Source organism: Peromyscus maniculatus, chromosome 19 (assembly GCF_049852395.1).
Source record: "Peromyscus maniculatus bairdii isolate BWxNUB_F1_BW_parent chromosome 19, HU_Pman_BW_mat_3.1, whole genome shotgun sequence".
NCBI classification, from domain to species: Eukaryota; Metazoa; Chordata; class Mammalia; order Rodentia; family Cricetidae; genus Peromyscus; species Peromyscus maniculatus.
In genome coordinates this window covers 3,545,867-3,566,208 of record NC_134870.1, presented here as the reverse complement: position 1 = coordinate 3,566,208, position 20,342 = coordinate 3,545,867, and the positions used below count along the sequence as shown (strand labels likewise).

The window sequence follows — 20,342 nt, the reverse complement described above, 5'->3', positions numbered from 1 at the left end:
ACCCCCATCCTGCTGACTTAGTCCCAGTAGCTACCAGCCTAGAACAAACAAAACACATGACTTCGGAAGGGGCGATTCTAAAGGCAGTATTCTCATCATAGTAAGATAACAGTCCCCAAGTATCCATGAAGTGAATTGTTTCTAAGCAGTACAGAACATTTCTTAGTCAGTATTGCCTGTTAATAACCACCACGTGGCTGGGGAATATAGCTGGATGAGGAGCAAATGGTCATTGTTAATGAGCACTGTGGCTGAGCTGGAGCAGCGTGCTCTACTTGGTCAAAAACTAGTGCTCAAGTACTGAGCTCTCCCTGCAGCCCAGCAGCTCGCTCTTAGAGGGCACGGCCCCATTGTCCGCCTTCTGTTCATAGCATAAATCGCTCATCTGTCCAGACCTGAGTCTCCTTCTATGTACGATGTGGCTAGTGATATAAGAACATGTGCCCACGCCTTAGCACAGTGCCTGGTAGATCAAGGCTGCGTGTTCTTCTTATTGTGACCTCAGTTACACTCTGTTAACCAAGCTCAGAGCAAGGCATTTCTTAACTCCAAAGCTTGTGTTTAACTAATGACAATGATCACACTCTTCCTTGTTAGCAACATGACTTCCTTTTGGTCTCTGCAAGACATGAGAATCTCCCGGAGGTCCCTGCCAGGTACTCAGACCCTCTTCAGATGCCTCTGACCTAAGTGGTCATTGAGCATTGTGATTTGAAAACTCCTTGCCTGTTTAAAATATACAGTCCAAGCTAAGCCACTCTGGCTTTGACAAAGCTTGGGTGAATATGTAACCTTGTCATAGAGGGTGCACCAAGGGCAGAGGGGATATTTGTGGGCACATATGTAAGAAGGGGCATAGCTCCCCTAGTCTTGAGAAAATCACCAGACCTGATATCAATACATGAAAGTATATAAAAGCAAGGAATCAGCCACAGAAATTCTGACAGCCAAATTAAGGTCTGTTAGCAGCTAGGCAGGTAGCTTTAGGGACAGTGATCTTGGCTTAGGCAAGGGTTGAGGAGTGAGCTGTTGCACCTTTAAATGCCAGTAAGGGTCCTTTGGGAGCTTTTATTTGTTTCAGATAAGGCCTTTGTGATTGTGGTGGTTTGAAAGGAAATGGCCCCCAAAGAGAGTGGCACAATTAGGAGGTGTGGCCTTGTGGCAAAGGTGTGGTCTTGTTGGAGGAAGTGTGTCACTGTGGAGGTGGGCTTTGACGTCTTATACATGCTCAAGATACTGCCCAGTGTGTCAGACCACTTCCTGTTGCCAGCACCATGTCTGCCTGCATACTACCATATCCACCATGATGATGATGGACTGAACCTCTGAACTGTAAGTGAGCCACCCCAATTAAATGTTTTTCCTTCATTTAAGCATTGCTGTGGAGATGGTGTCTCTTCACAACGATAGAAACCCTAAGACAGATGATCATCTTTAAATGTCAACTTGACACAACCTCAAATCACAGGAGAAAAGTCTTAATGAGGGATTGTCTAAAGTGGGTCTGTCCGTGGGCACAACTACGGGAAATCATCTTGCTAACTGATAGAGGAGGAAGACGCAGGCCACTGTGAGTGACCCCATTCCCTAGGCGGAGAGCCCTAACTTGTGTATGAGTGGAGAACTCTAGCTGATCATAAGCAAGCAAGTGAGCAAGCATGCATTCATTTCTCTCCGCTCTTGACTGTGGAGGTGATGTGACCAGATGTTTCAAGTTCCTGCCTCAACTTCCCAACAATGATGGGACTGTAACCTGGAATTTTAAGATGAAATACATCCCTTTCTCCCATGAGTGGCTTTTTATCACAGTGACAGAAATGAAACTAAGTAATCCCTGCAAAGCAAACTGCAAGGAGCTGGTTTAATACAGCCAAGACTACATTGCCTCTCCTCCAAGTGACCCAGAGTCAATACTGCTCAGGATGGCTGCATTAAAATGATAATTCCTCTGCAGAGGGTCTTTCTGTTCTACCAATTTTGCACAAAGGACATATGAAAAAGACGCATGATGTCTAACTGAGCATGCTCAAGATTGTACCTCCCCTAATGTGACGGAAATATTTTCTATACGATGTACATCAGTTTCCCCAGTGAAAGTCCCATAATTTCTTGGCTTGAGGAGAAGCACTCTTGGAGAATGAGCCTTGATATTCCCATTAGATACAAGTAACAATGCTTCTTTCCTCTCTTGTGCCCCAGTTGGGTCCATTGGTGTTGCACTCACAGAGTGTGCTCACGGCATTCGGTTACAGCCCCACTTCTTTGGAGACTGCAAAAATCGCCAAATTCTTATCAAGATACAAAGTAAATGTTGAAGAGAAATAACTTTGTCATATTTTTAGTGTACGTGTGCGTACATGTTTGTGTATACATGAGCATGTGTGAGCATGGGGAAGTCGAGGCCAACGTTAGTCAGATGCCTTCCTCTGTTGCCCTCCACCTCAATTTTTGAGACAGACTTTCTCACTGAATCTGGAGCTCACCAATCCAGCTGGACTGGCTGGTCAGCGAATCCCAAGGATCTTCGCGTCCTCTGTGCCCGATTACAGATGCACGCTACCACACACGTGCTGGGAATCCGAATCCAAGTTCTCATGTCTGTGCATGACTCTACCACCCTGCTGACTGAGGCATCCCTCAGCCCTGGCTTTGCCATTTTGGTGCCTGTCAACTGCTGCTGATCCTTTGGTGCCACTTCATGGCGGCACTAACCAGCAGAGACTGGGGGATGTGCTTCCCTCTCCCATCACCTCCCCCAGGCAAGGTCAGGAGAAGTAAAACCCAAGGTAAGGCTTTGACACTTACCTGGTTGACATCGAAGATCCTGGCCTTGTTAAACCTCTTGGGGCCTTTGAACAGCAGAAGAAAAGGCGGCTTGTTCAAACTGCAGCCTCCCAAGGAGGCATCCCTCTTGGTAGATTTACTGGCCAAATCCAGGACTTGGGGACTCTGTGACAACCTGGAGTGAGGGAAAAATGAAAACTATGACCAAACTCTTGCCTATGGAGCGAGACCCACAAGCAGGCAGAGAGAGCTCGTGGCAAAGGACGTTCTTACTGTAATGATCCCTACATGAACTTTTTCATCTGCGCAAGTCACATATGCAAGATAGAAGGGCTCCAGAAAGTTCTGCGGACTTCAAGTATGGCAGGAATACTGGTTTATTCTTTGAGATGGGTATCATATAGAAATATCAAATCAAATACGCAGAGAGGGAAGTTACAGACATGGTTCAGCACAGGAATCTGGGTGAACATCAGGACGCCACAGAAGTAGTTTATGGAAAGATCTGTGTGACGTCTGGCAGAGGCTGTGAGTTCACACCTCCTGTCTTCTCTGTCCCCCCCCCCCCCCACGCCCTGCTCCAACCACTGGCCTACAAGCTCAAGAGAGGTGCTTTATCAGCTATGGACATGAGTGAGAACTGTGCACCTCACTGTGGTCCAGAAGGTTCATGCCTGGTGGATGGTCGGAGGGATGATGGTGCCATTTTGGAAGGCTGCAAGTTCCAGCCTAAGGTTCCCAGCCAGAGCCAGGACCTTCCTCTGCTACAATGTTCTGAATCAGAGATACCAATTAAAGCTTGTATGAGTGGAATCCTGGAGCTCTACTCTTCTGAAAGTCATGGTCAGCACTGTGTGACTGGGTCTCCCCAGAACTGCACAGATCCTCAAAATTCCTTTTCCCTAAAAGCCATGGAGAGCTGATCCAATCAAACTGTACAGTCTTGATTAAAATGAAACCATATGGCATGAATATTTTTTCAAGGGCCATGATCTGAAAGTTAATTTTTATTAGATCTTTTCCAAGGTCTGTGCTGCTAGGAGCTTTTGCTTGTTGGTTTTTAAATGAATTTTGGAAATATGCAGAATGAGAGCCTTGAGAAACACTAAGAAATCTAATCCAGTAACTGGGTTAAGTGTGACAGTGTGTAGGTGGGTGGGCTCTTATTGATAACCACAGAAAAAAGATGCCCCACCTTTGGACAAAAACGTTGCTGATACAGCCCTCGAAATAACCGCCTCCCAGACGGAGGGACTGCTGGAGATTCGAGAAGCCAGGGAGCCTTTGGTTCCTTCCCTGAACCTGGTCATCAATGAGGAGTCGGAGGCTGCAAACAGAGAGACACAAGACAAGGGTGAGACTCCTCGCAAAAAACCAAACAGCAACAAAACACCCCACACTGTGGGCACGATCTACTGACTGACCCAGCCTCAAATCTGTCACCCACGACTAGTCAAATCAGAAACGATTTGAAAGTGCAAAGTATTTTCACACACAACACTTCAGCCAAATAATATATATGTACTGAAAGTATGTATCATAGATATCTGCTCAAGCAATTTTTAAAAAGGTTTTTTATTTTTATTTTATGTGTATGTGTTGCCTAAATTCATGTCTGTGCACCATATATGTGCCTAGTATCTGAGGAGCCAAAACCAGGAGTCAGATTTTCTGGAATTGGAGTTAAAAATGGTTGTGAGCCACCATGCAGGTACTAGGAATTGAACCTGGGTCCTCTGAAAGAGCAGCCAGTGCTCTTAACTACTGAGCCATCTCTCCAGCCCTTCAATGAATTTTTGCAACATGAATATATCAAAATAGTTTGCATTCATAGAAAGATACCAACTTTCCCGGTACCTCAAGAACTCAAGTACCTCATGTTAACTGTAGTTCCCAGCTTCCCTCTCCCTCCAGGAATAACCACCACTCCTAATTCTGAACCAGTTGATTTGCCCTGTTTTTAAACCCGTGGACACAGAGTCACAGGAGGTCCTTCTCAGATGTGCCTCTCTTCCCCACATTTTGGCTCACTCACGCCATCCTATATGAAGGTTTGTGATGGTTCCCCCCACGTTTAGGGTGGGTAGTCCATTTTGAATTTTATCTATCCACACACATCTGACCACTGACTTTACGTTTCAGTCAGGACAGGTGGACAGAACTAGGAACAGGAAAACACGTAGCCAACCAGCATCAGCACCAGGGAGAGATGCTCTGAGAAGCTATGCTGGAGAACTCTGGTGAGCGAGACCCCGGCAGCAGAGGCAGGCCACTCACCCTGAGGTGTCGCTGATTACAGACACGTGATGCAGTAAGCCGTCCCTGTAGGTCTGTGAAGACTTGAAGATGGGGTTGCTGCTGTCCCTGGTGCTCAGCTCAATGTGACCATCTTCTAGGGTGACCTGCAGGCTACTTGTCTGAAACCATCCCAGAATACACCACCACCAATTAATGTGCATTTAGAGATGACGAATGAACGATCAGAACTAGGCATAAAGCAGCCAGGGTGTTTTGACCCAGATAGTTGGTCCTTGACTCTTGATTGAAGATAATTTTAAATAGTTCATCTCCTTGTTTATGAATATAATAATGATATGCAGAATACTTCAACATTGATGAATTTGTCAGTCTTTGTCTAGATCTACTTTCGTTCGGCCCTCTTGATTTTCTAACCAGATGCATAGAACATTAAATCACATCTAATTTCCCCCTATTTTTACTTATTTTGATGAAGTTATCTCTATCAGAATCCATTCTCTTCTGCATAAACTTTATAGCAAGGAGTTGATTCATCATCATTCAGAATCTTTTTCCTATGTAAGATCACAACAGGACTCCTCCTCTGTGACTTTCATAAGTGTTTTATGTTTTGGTCATTATTTCTAAGAAGCCCAACTTTCCAGGTCAAGCTGTGCTCATCCAAACACTGGCAAGACAACTGACTCTTTCTGTCAATGAGTAACTTAAAACCTATCATTAGTGGTCCTTTCAGCTTCATTCAGTTTCTCTGCTATGTCTAATTGCTGACATTTCCCTTAAGATGTGTGTTCTCGGCGAGTTCTTCTCCAGTGCATACTCACAGCCAGTGATGGCTTTGCAGTACTTGTTACCAATGGGATCAACTGTGTTTCCTAAATAACCATTTTTGAACTTGAAAGCAATATCCCTAAGACATTTCTAGAATTCCTGTACTCTAACTTGCTCTAACTTGTTGCTAATCTAATCCTTCCACCTGCTTTCAACTATTTTGTAGAGGGTGTACCAACTGTACATACATGTGACAGAGGAAACAAGGATTAGGAATCGTGCTAGGTCAACACTGGGGACATGTTTCGGTCAGGAAAATGCTCGCCACACAAGGATAAAGACCTGAGCCCAGTTCCCAGACCCACAGAGAAAAAGCTGGGTGCAGTGGTGTGCAGTGGTGTGCGCTCACAATCCCAAGGCTGGGGAGAGGGAGATGGGATGATCTCTAGGGCTGGCTAGGCAGCTTAGCCTATTTGGTGAGCCCTTGGCTGGGGAGAGACCTCCTTGTCTCAAACAAGGCGATGGCTCCCGAGGAATGATACACGAAGTTGTTCTTGAGCACACTCATTCACCTACACATACATGACCACAAGTGTGCTCACACGTACATGCACACACACACACAGAGGGAGAGAGAGAGAGAGAGAGAGAGACAGAGACAGAGAGACAGAGAGACAGAGAGAGACAGAGACAGAGAGAGACAGAGGGAGAGAGAGCACATTAGGTCAAACTAATGTGCTATCGAGCTTGGATAGACCGCCTTCTGTACTATCTAATGGCACATGTTGTCTCTTTAGCGATCATTTTAAAAGTCTACAAAAACTGGTAAACAAGACACTGAAAGGCAAGTGACCCTTCTAATGGGCACAGCCACAGAGGCAGCCACTGTCATCCTTTAGATCTGATACAAAATATCCACGGTGATTGGCAACACTAAAGAAACAAACCAAAGACCATTACTTATTTTAAAGTCCCATTCTTCCTAGGAGTGGATTTCTAAGCTGACTCATCTCAGGAGCTATAGAGCTCTGTTCACTCGTCTGTGAACTGAGTCTCAGTGTCTCAGTCAATCTCCCTTGCCTCATTCTCTCTTGCTCTCTCGCTGTGTGTTCCTTTTCTCTGTATACCCGTGTGGTGTGCACTCGCGGGTGCTCATGTGTGTGGAGGCACACGGTTGCCTCCAGGTAGGTGTCTTCCCTGATTGCTGTCTACCTCACATATTCAGACAGGGTCTCTTACAGAACCGGAGCTCACCATCTGGGCTGGTCTAGCTCAGGAGATTGAGCCCTAGACTGCTAAGGGGATGTCCTGTCTGCTTCCCTGAGTCGAGACTGGAGGTGGCCTGTCGTGCCCACTTTCACGTGGGTGCTGCGGATCCAAACGTCAATCCTCACATTTGCATAGTAAGCACTTTACCTGCCAAGTCACCTCCCCAGGCCCCAAGGGAATTTCTACTGAAGAGAGCACTGGGCCTGACTTCCTCAAACTCTCCAGGTAAAGATTTTCTGGGGAGTAATTGCTGCAATAGAGGATTCTGAAGACCATCTTTTGAAGTTGTAATCAAGAAGAAATTGAGTATAAACCTTACTGTTTTCCTAAGCCACATTATTGCTTATTCCTGTTATAGTTCATTTTAACACTTATCTGCAAAGAATGGAAAAGATTGCTCAATACACACAAATCCAGCTCTATCAATTACTAGGCAGCTTCTAGCTGGATTTCCTTCAGGATCTGCCCCAGGTGGAGAGTTGCTCACGTGATAGCAGATAAAACGCCTAAGTCCTCTCTCTACCCTCCAAATCTCTCCACTGCTCTGGACAGGAACTGTGGAGCCAGAATCTTAATTCAAACATACCACCTCTTACCCGTGTCTGATGATTCAATAGTGTACCGCTGGGCTGAAAGGTCTGAAACCCAAAAGAGAGCTGGAAGCGGTCGGGCAGGGGCACATCCAAGTTGGTAAAGCTCATCTGTCCTCCTCTGGAGAATGAGGCAGTTCGCACGAGCTGACATGCAAACATGGAAATCACTGATGTTATAATCGTGTCCTGGACGCCCAGATATGGGCTCTAAAACTGCACCACTTTCCTGCAATGGCGAACACCATCAGGGCAGTCCAGACGGACTCGCGCTTCGCTTTGCCACACAATCAGGTTTCCTAGGCAGTGCATGAAGCCAGCTCACCGCGGGCACCACCTTGGCTCTCGGGGACGCAGTGTGTCCCACGCCCTGAGTCCTGCTTACCTTCCAGTCTTCAGAGCACTTCTTGGTGACTCCCACGGTGTCATTCAACCTGACGACACCGCTGGTTTTCTTCAGATTCTTCATGCAGCCTTGGAAAGCAGGCGTGGAGATGTTAAACCTGGGGGAGGAACACAGAAAGGGGACCTGTCAGGCTGGCCTCCCCGGAAAGGCTGGCTTCCCGGTGCTTCTCAATGCATGGAAAGTCTGTGGGTGCGCTGTAAATAGCAGGTGATATAGAAACATGTATGTGGGAATTCAAGATCCAGGGATGTGCTAAAATCCTTCAGGCTCTATTTTACCACAGACCCTGTGAACTCAAGAAACTGTTACTTTTTAGTTCTATTAAATTATGGAAAACATGGCTGATCTAATCAATGCCAAGCTGACACCCTGGGCTTGAATTTACCTGCTGCCCATGAACTGTGCCACGTGAGCAAGTGGTTGTTTTGAGGATGAAATGTGTTGATGTTCAGAAAGAGCCTGGAGTGATGGTGGACGCAACACAGGTATGTGAGAGACTCAGCGTGGGTGAGGACTTTGGGCCCTGGAGCTGGGCTGCCTGGCTCAAGGTCTGGGCCGGCTTGACTGGCCAGCTTTACTCTGTTCCTCTCTAATCCAAAATGAAAAACCCACTGCTCTGCTTCATGAGCCTGTCATATGACTAACTTAATATGTGTAACCTGCTCAATAACACTTAGGGAAACTGAGGTCTCATTGCAAGACAGATGGGTTATCTATATAGTACCTGGTACATCACTTTTCATCCTACATTACTGCCCTATTATCATTACGCCAGCCATATCTTCTGGCTGTGTGGTGGACGCGTGTACATGCGTGTGTGCACTCCTGTGGGGGGGCGGTTTCATGTATGTGCATGTTGAAGCCAGAGGTTAACAATGGATGTCTGTCTCTATTGCCCTCCACCTTATTTTTTGAGACAAGGTCTCTCACTGAAGCTGGAGCTCAACACCTCAGCTAGACCAGCTGGCCAGGAAGTCTGAGGCATCCTCTTGCCTCTGCCGCCTAGCACTAGAACTAAAGGCACATACTACTGTGCCCGACTTTTTTATGTAGGTGCTAGAGATCTGAACTCGGGTTCTCGTGTTTGTCCACTGAGCCCTTTTCAGAATCACACATCTTCCCAGGCCTACACAAGCCATTTCTATAGCAGACCTTTCTATGCGGCACCCGGCCACTTCCCTTTGATTGACTTCCTGACCTGTGTGGAGGTGAACTCATGAAAATTATTAATACACACGAACCGACTGAGGTCTAGACAAATATTAATGTTTCTTAATCAAATGATGCACTAAGAAAATCCAGTGCCGATTTCATTATAAATCCCTAAGGCAGCTCTACTAATCCAAATGGAGAGGTGTCCTGCCTTCAGTCTAGTCAGATTCATTATAAACAGCAGAGCTATGAGGAACATGCATGAATTAAATTTAACTAAAAGAAAAGCACACCTTCATTGGCACTGTGGCTTAACTATTTTAGAAAGACAGCCTTCACCTTGGAGAGGGACGTATGTTTCAATTTCTGGGGCTGGTGACTTTACGAATTTGTTTATATCCATTCTCTTGGGCCCGCTAAGGGCCTAGGCTCCCTCCAGGATGCAAGGTCTGAAAATACTTGCTAGAGGAACCTGATTATGTCAGGGCATGTGCTGTTCAATGACTTCCTGCATTGGAATGGATGTGCCTATTCTGGGCCCATCTGCCCACAAAAGCTCATCCAGCTCCCTGGCTGGAGTCAGCAGATGTGAGGGAAATACAAGATCACAAAGTGATGCTGAGCCCAGGGTCTGTCAGACTCCGGCTGACTGCCACTTTCCTGTGACCTTTGCCTCCACGTTTTATGATTATACTCAAATCCAAGGGAAAATGTCCTGGTTGGTGCCAGGCCCTCTGGCCTTATAAGAAAGGATTTATAGATGAGATCAACAGACACATGATTTCCAGTTATAATCTCAAGTCGTTCAAAGACCTAAGTCCTCATTCCTAGGAGGCTGAGAGGGAGGAGAGCCATGGTCTCTGCAGAGCAAAGCTTCAGGACACAGCCAGGACTCCACCACGCCTGGTTCCTGTCAGGGTCCTTGAGAAGAGCTGTGTGGCTGCCCCTGCAGGGTCCTGCTGAGGCTCTCTAGGCCACCGGCCTGCCAGTGACCCTCATCAGCAGATAGTTGCAGGGGCTCATTGGATGGTCAAATACCTTACCAGATGGGTAAGACAGGCCAGAAACTGATAAATACCGCTTAGCATTTTATTTCTGAAGAAACAAAAGGCCAGGTAAATATTTCCATGGGCTTCTGTCCACTTCATTTATTTCTCTGCTCTTGGGATTTTAATTAAAGCAAGAAAGAAAAGTATAAGCTTATTTAGAAAAGGGGAAGCTTCTCATTTGGAAGCATAAGTCAGACTACCAGGAAAAGCCTCTCTCTCTCTCTCTCTCTCTCTCTCTCTCTCTCTCTCTCTCCCTCTCCCTCTCCCTCTCCCTCTCCCTCCCCCCCTCCCCCCTCTCCCATATGTGTGTTCTTAGCCTACACCTGTCCATGAACTTCTTTAATGGGTAGATCAATAGACTCCTTCTGTTTCCCTCGGTGTTATCTACCCAACTGGTCTCTGTGTTTCTATCCTTCCCGGAGTGATAACTGCGGGGGGGGGGGGGGGGGGGCGGGGAGGGGCGGGGCATGAGAGTGTCAGACAGTTTACCCCACTTCCCCATGTTGGATGGCCGGTCCCATTATTCAGTTCTACGATCTGTTCTTCTTTCCTGACTACATTGTTAGTATTGCGAAGTTAACTGTCTGTGGCTAAAATTAAATGAAGGGGACTAGAATTGTTGGTAGCAATTGCTGCCAGGGCGAGAGGGGGTCTGCTTTAATAAAATGTGGCACACCGGGGTGGCAAGACAGCTCAGTGGGTAAGGACACTTGCTGTCAAGCCCGATAACCTGAGTTTGATGCCCAGGACACACAGGGTAGGAGGAGAGAACCAACCCCAGGAGTGGTCCTCTGACCTTCACATGCATGCAGTGGTCCCCACCCCCACCCCCCCAAAAAAACCCACAGCGTCATCTTACCTTTCTCTGATTGCAATTGGAATTCCTCCCAGATAATATGTGCCGAAATCAAATATATCCCCTTCAATTTTTATATTATGGTCATGCATATACACCCACATGAGTTTTCTTGAGTTTCCGATTGTAATCGAAATCTAAAATGAATGGGAATGAAAGAGCAAGCAATGAGACACAAACCTGTTTGTGGTGGTTCACAGTAACTGTGGTTTTCTTTTCCTTGCCATTTATTTACATGCATGATAGAAGACTGCCCAGAGTGAGTGTGTGTGTGTGTGTGTGTGTGTGTGTGTGCATGTTCATGTTTCTTCATGTTCATCCATGTGTGTGCAGAGGTCAGAAAACAACTATAGGTGCTGTTCCTCGGGCACTGTTCATCTTTGATTTCAGACAGGGGCTTCACTCACATAGTCTATCCTGCTAGCCCACAAACACCAGGGACCTGTCTGCCTTTACATCCCCAGTGCTGGGATGACCAGCCCACCACACTCAGCTTTTTCTACTTAGTTTCTGAGAAGCTCAGCTCGGCTCCTCATACAGTCTGAGTTATCTCCCCAAGCCCCCAGAACAGTGGTTCTCAACCTATGGGTTGTGACCCCTTTAGGACCATCATAGCATTGAGAAGGTTAAAAACCATTGTCCTAAAACATGTTAGTAGAAGTAGTCTCACTTTAATAGAAATGTTCTCAGTTGAAATTTATCAAGGTTTACATAATTTACATATGCTATATATATTATACTTCATGCCTAAATGTTCAAATTTTTAAAGGACACACCCCTCAGTTAATAAGTTCACCTTGTAATAGGTTTGTGTGTCATTTGCCTATTTTTGTTTGGGGGGGGGCATTTCTTTCATTTTAAAGGTTCACTGACTTCTAAAATTTCAAATCAACAGACTCCAAGGACGTACGTACCGTGTGATCTCGCCCATTGTTGATGGTGTCTTGGAATCCTTTCTCTTTGGGCAGCTCCGAATTCAGCTTGTATCTCACCATGAGATTGCCGTCTTCTATGTCCAGGGATATGAAGTTATCCTGGAGTGTGGAAACAGGTAGATTACCGGGAGGCCTGGCTGAAGAAGTCCCGGTTCTCCAGCGATCCCCGATGGTGCCGTCAGCTTCAGGTGCTCCCGGGCTAACCGGAGACCAGGGCTGAGACCACAGAGGCAGATGACGGCTGACTACTGCAGCTGTGAGAGACACCCCAGCGCCCAGCACCCGGGACAAACTCCTACATGCCAGCCAGAGTCCTGACCTTGTTCTACCACAACCAGGACCAGGGGGCCACACATGGAGTCATCGCTCACCTTCCCCCTTTCTCGTCCAGTCGGCCCATTCATATCTTGGGATTTGCCCCTGAACTGTCACGGCACACCCCGGGCTCAGCCATATCTTCACTCCTGTGGTCCTCCCCTGCTCCCCCAGATCACCTTCCACGTGCAGCCAGGTAGTCTTCTGCCATCGACAGTGAGCATACTAACTTTCTTGGTTCTCAGGGCACAGCACAGACTCCCTGGCAGAGGCTTCGAGGTACTGCCGATCTCTTCACTTAGCTTCTCATCATGTCCTGCTGGCAGGCCACCTTCTGTCCCTGCAAGTTCTCACTGCCAAGGCCTTCTTTGTGCCCCGTCCCTGTTGAGTCCCCTTCTACCACACACACTTCCAATGTCACCTTCTACTTGTTTCAAAGGAGGCGTCTTTTGCTCTGATTTCATACTTCATCATTTTCCCTCAACATGATTCAAAATGGTGATGACGCTCACTGACCAGCAGGGCACCTGTGTGCAATGCCAGCATTCCCCTCTAGAGGGCAGGATATGGTTCATCCTGCTCAGCATTGCCTCTTGGCCATGGAGCAAGCATGGGCTTGAACCAGCTATTTCCTCAATGGTCAGAAAAGCTGAGGTTTTCTAACTTAGACTTGAAGCTGTTGCTCTTATCCAGTTCCCTATGATAAGAAGTCTTCTCTGTGAAGTCCTGTGAGTCTCTGAGAGCCTTCATCTAGAAGGCTTTTAGTGTGGATCCCAAAGTCTTGGCATGGAGAGCCATCAACCTGAGCCAGGGAGCAGTGGCTCCCTGAGAGCAGAAACTGTCTCCTTAGCAGAGGCTCTAAGGATTCTCATGCAATGGGGTTATGTAAGGTTCCTCCAGACTAAACACTATTTCTGGTCCTGAGTCTCCAGAAACTTCAAAATGTAAAATAAATTGAGCATCCCTCAAGCCCCAAATTCAAAATGGGAAATTCTTCAAGATCAAAACACTTTGATTATCAGCAGAACAGCACAGTTTTGATGGTTTATGACATACAAACTTTGCTCTATGCACAAAACTGTTTAAAATATATTGCCTAAAATTACTTTCAATCTACATGTATGCAATGTGTGGTTATGAAACGTCCATGGAGTTCATGCTACACTTGGGTCCTGTGATGTTAGCTCATATTAAACTTGACACAGCCCAGATTCACCTAGGAAGAGCATCTCAATGAGGAACTGACTGTCTACACTGGCTTGGCCTTTGGACATGTCTATGGGGGTTGTCTTGATTGCCTTAATTGGTGTGGGAAGAGCCAGGCTTGAAACTGGGCAGCATCATTTCCTGGTATTGGACCCTGGAGTAGAGAAAGCTACCTGAGCACTAAGCATCCTCAAGATTCCTCATTATGTATATGCAAATATTCTAAAATGAAAAACAATCCAAAATGTGGGACACTACTCATCCTATGCATTTTGGGGGAAAAAAGATCCTCCACCAGAACAAAATAGACCTTGTTTTGGAATACAAGTGCCTTAGCCTGGAGACGCTGGGTAACTGCCTTGCTCTCTCCAGCCTTTAGACTGATTGGGACCCTCCCAAACTTCAGAGCTTAGGGGCCAAACCAACCTCAGAAAGAAGAGTGGAGACAAGGCTTTGTTCCTATCTGGCAGCAGATGAGTTTGGGGAAAATCTCAAGCTGAATATCATCCACACATTCTCAGGCTGGTGACCTAGTGCACATTTTTTTTTTTTTTTTTTGGAACACTGCTTATGAGAGCAAGTATACGAGATGTGTTCTGGAGGTGGATTCAACAGAAGACCCATTACTGCAGAACCAGAGCGAACAGCATGTCCACTCTCCTCGGAGCAGTCGAGGGCACCTGCAATCATGAGTGGACGACCTCCTTGCGCACATCTACCCTCAGAAATATAAGAATGACCCTCTGGTATAGCAGGGTCGGCTGGCGGTTCTGTGTCTGGTTTAGTTGTTTTCCTCTTTGAGAAACCTCCACACTGATTTGCAAAGGTGGCTGCACCAGCTGACAGTTCCACTAGCAGCACATACAGGTCCCTGTGGCCACGGCCACGCCAGCACCTGTTGTCGTTTGTAGTGCCGACGATGGCCATTCTGACTGGAAGGAGGTGGGATGTTGTAGTTAGCGTCTGTATTTCCCTGGTGGCTATGGATAATCCTGATCAAAAGCCCGAGCTGGCTTGGGAGGTCAACTTCCTTATCTATTTTTTCTTAGAACTTTATTATCTAATTTTCAACAGCATATATTATTTGCTAAATGGTCACAGTGTCAGACTGCCTCCTAATATTTGTGTTTATGGTCACAGACCTAGGCCGCTCTCAGCCTTGGTCAGAGTGGTTCTTCTCGCCAGTGCTGGGATACATGACTGGTCAAAGTGTTAAGAACAGGAGAAAAGTGCTCAGCCCTAAGCGGAGCATCTTTCTCACCACCACCCCCCCTCACGACTACAGAGGCTCAGGGGTCATCTTTGCCAGACTTCAGCAAGGCGTCCCTTAAGGAGTAGATACTGGCAGCTGATGGCTGCCAGGGGAAGGAAAATATTCTTCTTTTGAACATGTGGCCACGGCTAGATTTTCCAGAACCCACTGGACAGCCCCACACATAGGCGGCACTAGTTGGACTTAGTGAGTTATCAAGAAAAAGCCATGACATTGGGAGGGGACCACGTTGGGGGGATTTGAGGAAGTTGGAAAGGGGAACAGGGGAGCGGATGTGATTATATTATTGTACACAGTATAAAGCCCTCAAGAATAAAGAAAAACTCTAAAAATAAAGCATGAGCCTCTGACCTAGGCTGTTTCAAAGTACAGTAGCTCCCGTGCCGTGGGGAGCCAGGCTGCGGGTTCAGAAAGACACAATCCCCACACCTGCCACGAGCCGGACCAAGGTCACAGCATCAGGAAGCCCAGCCACCTAGACTGGGGGACCCCAGGAGCTCTTCATTTGTTTAAAGCAGAGTGAGACGTGAGCAGGCAGGCCACCATTTTAAAGTCGGAAATGGATGTGAAAATAAGTTAGGAGGAGAATCCTGTCTCCTTTGGGTGGCAACTGCCCAATCCCTGGTCCTTTGTTCTCGTTAAAACTCACCCCAGCAGAAAGAAGACAGGACGGGCCAAGGTCACACTGCCAAGCTATTGTACAATAGCCCAGTCACCCCGAGATTGCTAGACACAGTGGATATTCACGTCGTTTCTGGATGCTTGGTGTAAATTACCTGGTTTTCGGCAAAGAACAGCAAACCTCTGTCCACGGTGGTCTGGATAGTCTGGATGAAGTTTGGGAAGGGGGCGCTGGCTTGCGTGGGAATGCGGGCGTAGCCTGTACCCTCAAAGTAGTTTCTGTCCGACTCTTCCTTCCGCCTGTGAACACCAACCGGAAGTTAGAGGTCAGCCATCAGAGGCCACCTGCGGGTGTGTTTCTAACACGGGGCACTGCTGGCTGAACAATGGAACAAGGAATGACAGGCTGGGAGGCTGTCATTGACAGGCTACACAATTGTGTAGGAAAAGGGGAACACGGTTAGCATGTCGGCCAGCCTTCCTTCCTCGTGGGCTCTTAACCCCTGCGCTGAAGAGGCTGTTCCGTGGGTAAAGTGCTTGCTACGTAAGTACGAAGATCCAAGTTGTGATGCTCAGAACCCATGTTAAAGCTGAGCATGGCAGCACATATCTGTAGCCCTAGTACAGGTGTGTGTGTGGGGGGGGGGTGGAGACAGGTGAATTTTGGGGCTTTCTGGCTAGCCAGTTTAGTCAAAATGTGAGCTCTAGGTTCAGAAAGAGACCTTGACTCAAAAATAAGGTGGGGGAGTTATAGAGAAAAAGACTGATGTCTACCTCTGGTCTCCAACATGTGTACACATGGATGAACATACCTGGACACACATACATATATCATGTAAACGGCGGGGGGGGGGGGAGAGAGAGAGAGAGAGAGAGAGAGAGAGAGAGAGAGAGAGAGAAGGAGAGAAGAACATCTTCTAGAGATGTGTATTCAGGAGAAAGTGGCCAACTAGCTGGAAATATTTAAATATAAGAAATTATTAATTTTCAGTGTCAGCTTCTAAATAACAACAGGAACATCTCAAGTCCTTTAAATTGTAGAGATGGCTAGGAGCTCAAAAGAGCAGGGAGTGGTGTGAACAAGAATGGCTCCTACGGGCTCAAATATTTGAATATTTAGTCATTATGAGGTGGCACGATTGGGGGTGTGGTCTTGTTGGAGGAAGTGTGTTACCGGGGGTGAGTTTTGGGGTTTCAAAGCCAGGCCCAGTGGCCGGCTCTCTCTTTTCCTGCTGCCTGCAGACCTGGATCTAGAACTTTCAGCTCCCTCTCCAGTGTGCCGCCATGTCTGCCTGTGAGCCACCACACTTCCCACCACGACGACAGTGGACTAAACCTCTGAATGTAGGCCAGGCCCAGTGAAACGCTTTCTTTATAAGAGTTGTCGTGGTCATGGTGTCTCTTCCCAGCAACAGAACACTGACTAAGACAGAACAATTTTCAAATAGGTTCAGAAGGCAAAGTACACAGAAAGTCACTTGCTTTGTAGACTACTGTTATTAAAACTTAATTACATAATTATGTGCCTAAGTAATCTAAAATTGAGTATTTTTTGTAGCAGGAGGCACCAAAAATTTAAGGCTCATTTTTTAAAAATTGTATTTATTATCATGTATGTGCATTATGTATGTGAGTGTATGTGCTACCGTGGTACATGCGGAGATCAGGGGACAGCTTCACGACTTTGGTTCCTCCTTCAACCTTTCCGTGGACTCCGGGATCAAACCCAGGTCCATAGGCTTGTGGAGCACATGCTGCTACCCATGGAGCCATCGCACAGTCCCCAAAGGGTCAAGCTTTTAAAAACGGAGAAAACTAATCTGATGCCTGATATAAAATAGGGCAAGACCGGTCCTGCGATGTCAGGGATGTGGCATGGTGGGCGTTGTCTGCAAACAGGAAGTAAGCAGTTGCAATGAACTGCAACACCGACAACCTTGCTTGCCCACCACTGGTGGATGTGGCAGCAGAGCCCAGCCCAGCGCTAGGGACAAGGGCCTCCAGACTCCACTTACCTCCTACAAGGCTCCACTTCAGTTGTGTTGAGATTGAAAGTTGTCTTGAAGTTGTACAGGCTCAGAACGTTTTCATTGAGGTCATCCAGTTCGATACAGCCTTTGTATGGAGGGAACCTCAGTCTGCTAGGCAGCTGTGAGAGAGACAAGACAAACCTTCTGTGAGCTGAACAGGAAGGGACGGTGGCCACGCAGCACCAGGACTTTCAACAGTGAGCATGGCATGGGATGAAGGTTGTGGTTCAGGACTTTTCCATGTAAGGGCTGTCTCTACCCAGGCTAACTCTTAATCTCCCCTGCCTGAGTGTCTTCATCTGTAAAATGGGGGTGATTATTAATATTAATAAATACAGTACATTAAATTAACTCTCTTAAACTTAAAACAGTGGACAAAGGAAATACATCTCAGCTCTTCTCACTAGGTGTACTCTAAGAGCATACGGGTGATTCATTTTGTACAGAACTGGTTAACACAGAGACGTGAAGTCATTATGCCACACCAGAATTGAAGCGCTTCACTCGACGAGTCCACATTGATACTTACTTGAAAATTGGGTGGGTAACCTCCGACGTAAAACACAGCAGTTTCTGGATCCAAATTCAGGAGGGTGTTGCTGCTGTCGCCCTCCAAGTCATAGACCTCAGGAGCTTTGGGTTTATTGGATGTGGCTTCTTTGGTGTAATTAAGTTTTGCAAGCTGATATATTCTGTTGAAAATTGGACAATAAAGTTGTAGGAAAAGTGAAAGAATTCAAAGCCACCATGCTAAGGGCACAGCTGTGTAACATCCACGGAAGAGTGTGAGGCTGGTCAAGTCCACAAGCAGCAAGCGTCCATGAAAGCACCGTACCTCTGGAACTTCACTCGGTCCATAACTGCCTCCTGGTTCTCACTCTCAGTCAGCACCTGGTCTACCTGGACTTCAGCTTCCCGACCCCCCAGATTGTAGACACATGTCAGCTGCCCATCTACAACCGCCATGCCGATGTAGTCCTTGGAGGCCTGGAGACATAAAGGCCACCTCAGACTCTTTTTGTTCAAAATGAGACAGCATTTAAAACGATATTCTAGAACAGGGTCTAAGCATGAGGGTTAAGACAATGAGGGATTCAGAAGACAGACAGATACATCCCAGAGCAAAGGTGTGACAAGAACTCAGAGCCCTTCAAACATTACAAACTCATTTTCCATATCAAGAGGTTCCCAAATGTTTTATTACATAAAATAATGGGCTTTATGCCATAGGCCTTGGGAAGACAGAACACATAAGGTGTATCCTCTGAAGGCCACTACAGCACACTTGAGTAATAACACCGGGGCCGTCCCTCGTGTTTTAGTGGACTGGGTCACTGACTCCCCCACTGTTCAATCTGATCGTTCACCAGCATCTACCACAGAGCAAGCAGACTTAGCTGCTCACTGGAGTTCATCAGCAAGGGAAATAAACCATCTCTTCTCTGGGTGCCATGCAATGTCCTCTTGGCACTCTGTGCCAGCCTCTGCTATGACATTTCCCCATAGTCAGTGAGTGTGGCTTTCTTCTCTATTAGAATGGGAGAACCATAAGGAAGAGACATCTATGGATGGATGGATGGATGGATGGATGGATGATAGATAGATAGATAGATAGATAGATAGATAGATAGATAGATAGATAGATAGATATTCAAACTGACAATTTGGACCTTTTTAAAGTGTTTTTTGGCATTCAGAGCATTTAAGTAAATTTATTTTATCATAAATATCAACTGTGGCACATAATTAAAACAGTGGTCCACCTGCTCAGCACCCATGGGGACACTCAAGTCACCTGCTGACAATGCCTGTGGTGGTGGCAGCTTCATGAGTTTGGGGTGAAGGATGGGCAATAGAGAGGTTAGGCTCTGCTTCCGGTCTCATTTATATTATGGTCCCTACCCCTCCGGCCTGGGGAGACATCTGTGGCTGGGCCTTCCCAGGAAGGGGACAGGACACAGTGTGGTGAAGAGCAGCCACTGCTAGTTTCTAGAGCCGTGATGCTGCTTCCTGGGAAGAAAGAACTAATCCTACAGTTGTAAGCATGCGTGTGCTCACATGTACACACGTGTGCCTATATCTTAAGCCCACTGAGTAAGGCTTCTCATCAGTGACTTCCATCTGTGATGAACTAGAGGTCTCTCTTGGCACCACCACAGCACTCAGGAGGTGACAGCAGGGTCACAAACTCAGAAGAGAGGGTGGGGTAGTCAGTGACAGTTATGTCATGAGTCTCCTGGTGGCCTCCAAAACCACCCTGTTAGTAAAACGAGAAAAGTCCGACCAGCACTCACATCCTTATTCCCGAGGTACATCACGAACATATCCTCGGTGCCCCCGTTCTCCCGAAGGTCAGGTCTTTGGAGAAACAGAGACAGAGACGTGTATCCCTTTAAGTCTTCCAGGTCATTTGGCAGCCGGACCTCGACGCCGGATTTCCCGTTGAACCTCATGGGGACTGCAACCTTGAGGAAGGGTAAGATGGAAGAACGCGGTGTCAAACAGCTATGAAAAATAGGACGTGCTCAGCGAGGGAGCTCCACAGCCACCCTTCTCAGGGACATATCAGCTGGTCCCAGCTCCTGCGATAAACATCAGGGAGGGGTAACGTCTCTTGGACCCAGGTTAACTTTTGTGTTTTACATACACACACACACATATTCATACATACACACATATATACACACATATGTTGGAGACAAGGTCTCACTCTGTAGACCAGGCTGGCCTCAAACTCACAGAGATCTGCCTGCCTCCCCCTCCTGAGTGCTGGGATTAAAGGCTGTGCCGCCATACCCAGCTTGGACCCAGGTTATAAATTCATGAAGC

General features: G+C 46.9%; 1 protein-coding gene across 2 annotated transcripts in view; it reads right to left on the bottom strand.

Annotated features, from left to right (window-relative positions):
- The window catches only part of Lama3 (laminin subunit alpha 3), a 234,597-nt gene that overhangs the window by 21,150 nt on the left and 193,105 nt on the right, over positions 1-20,342 (bottom strand). For both annotated transcript variants that reach the window (XM_076554744.1, XM_076554745.1), the window contains 12 exons: positions 19,808-19,978; positions 18,349-18,500; positions 18,043-18,205; positions 17,499-17,632; positions 15,639-15,783; positions 12,048-12,167; positions 11,137-11,270; positions 8,056-8,173; positions 7,677-7,817; positions 5,062-5,201; positions 3,980-4,111; positions 2,806-2,959 (listed from right to left, as the gene is read on the bottom strand). In XM_076554744.1, coding sequence (XP_076410859.1) covers positions 2,806-2,959; positions 3,980-4,111; positions 5,062-5,201; positions 7,677-7,817; positions 8,056-8,173; positions 11,137-11,270; positions 12,048-12,167; positions 15,639-15,783; positions 17,499-17,632; positions 18,043-18,205; positions 18,349-18,500; positions 19,808-19,978 — 1,704 coding nt within the window. The remainder of the gene's footprint in view (positions 1-2,805; positions 2,960-3,979; positions 4,112-5,061; positions 5,202-7,676; positions 7,818-8,055; positions 8,174-11,136; positions 11,271-12,047; positions 12,168-15,638; positions 15,784-17,498; positions 17,633-18,042; positions 18,206-18,348; positions 18,501-19,807; positions 19,979-20,342) is intronic.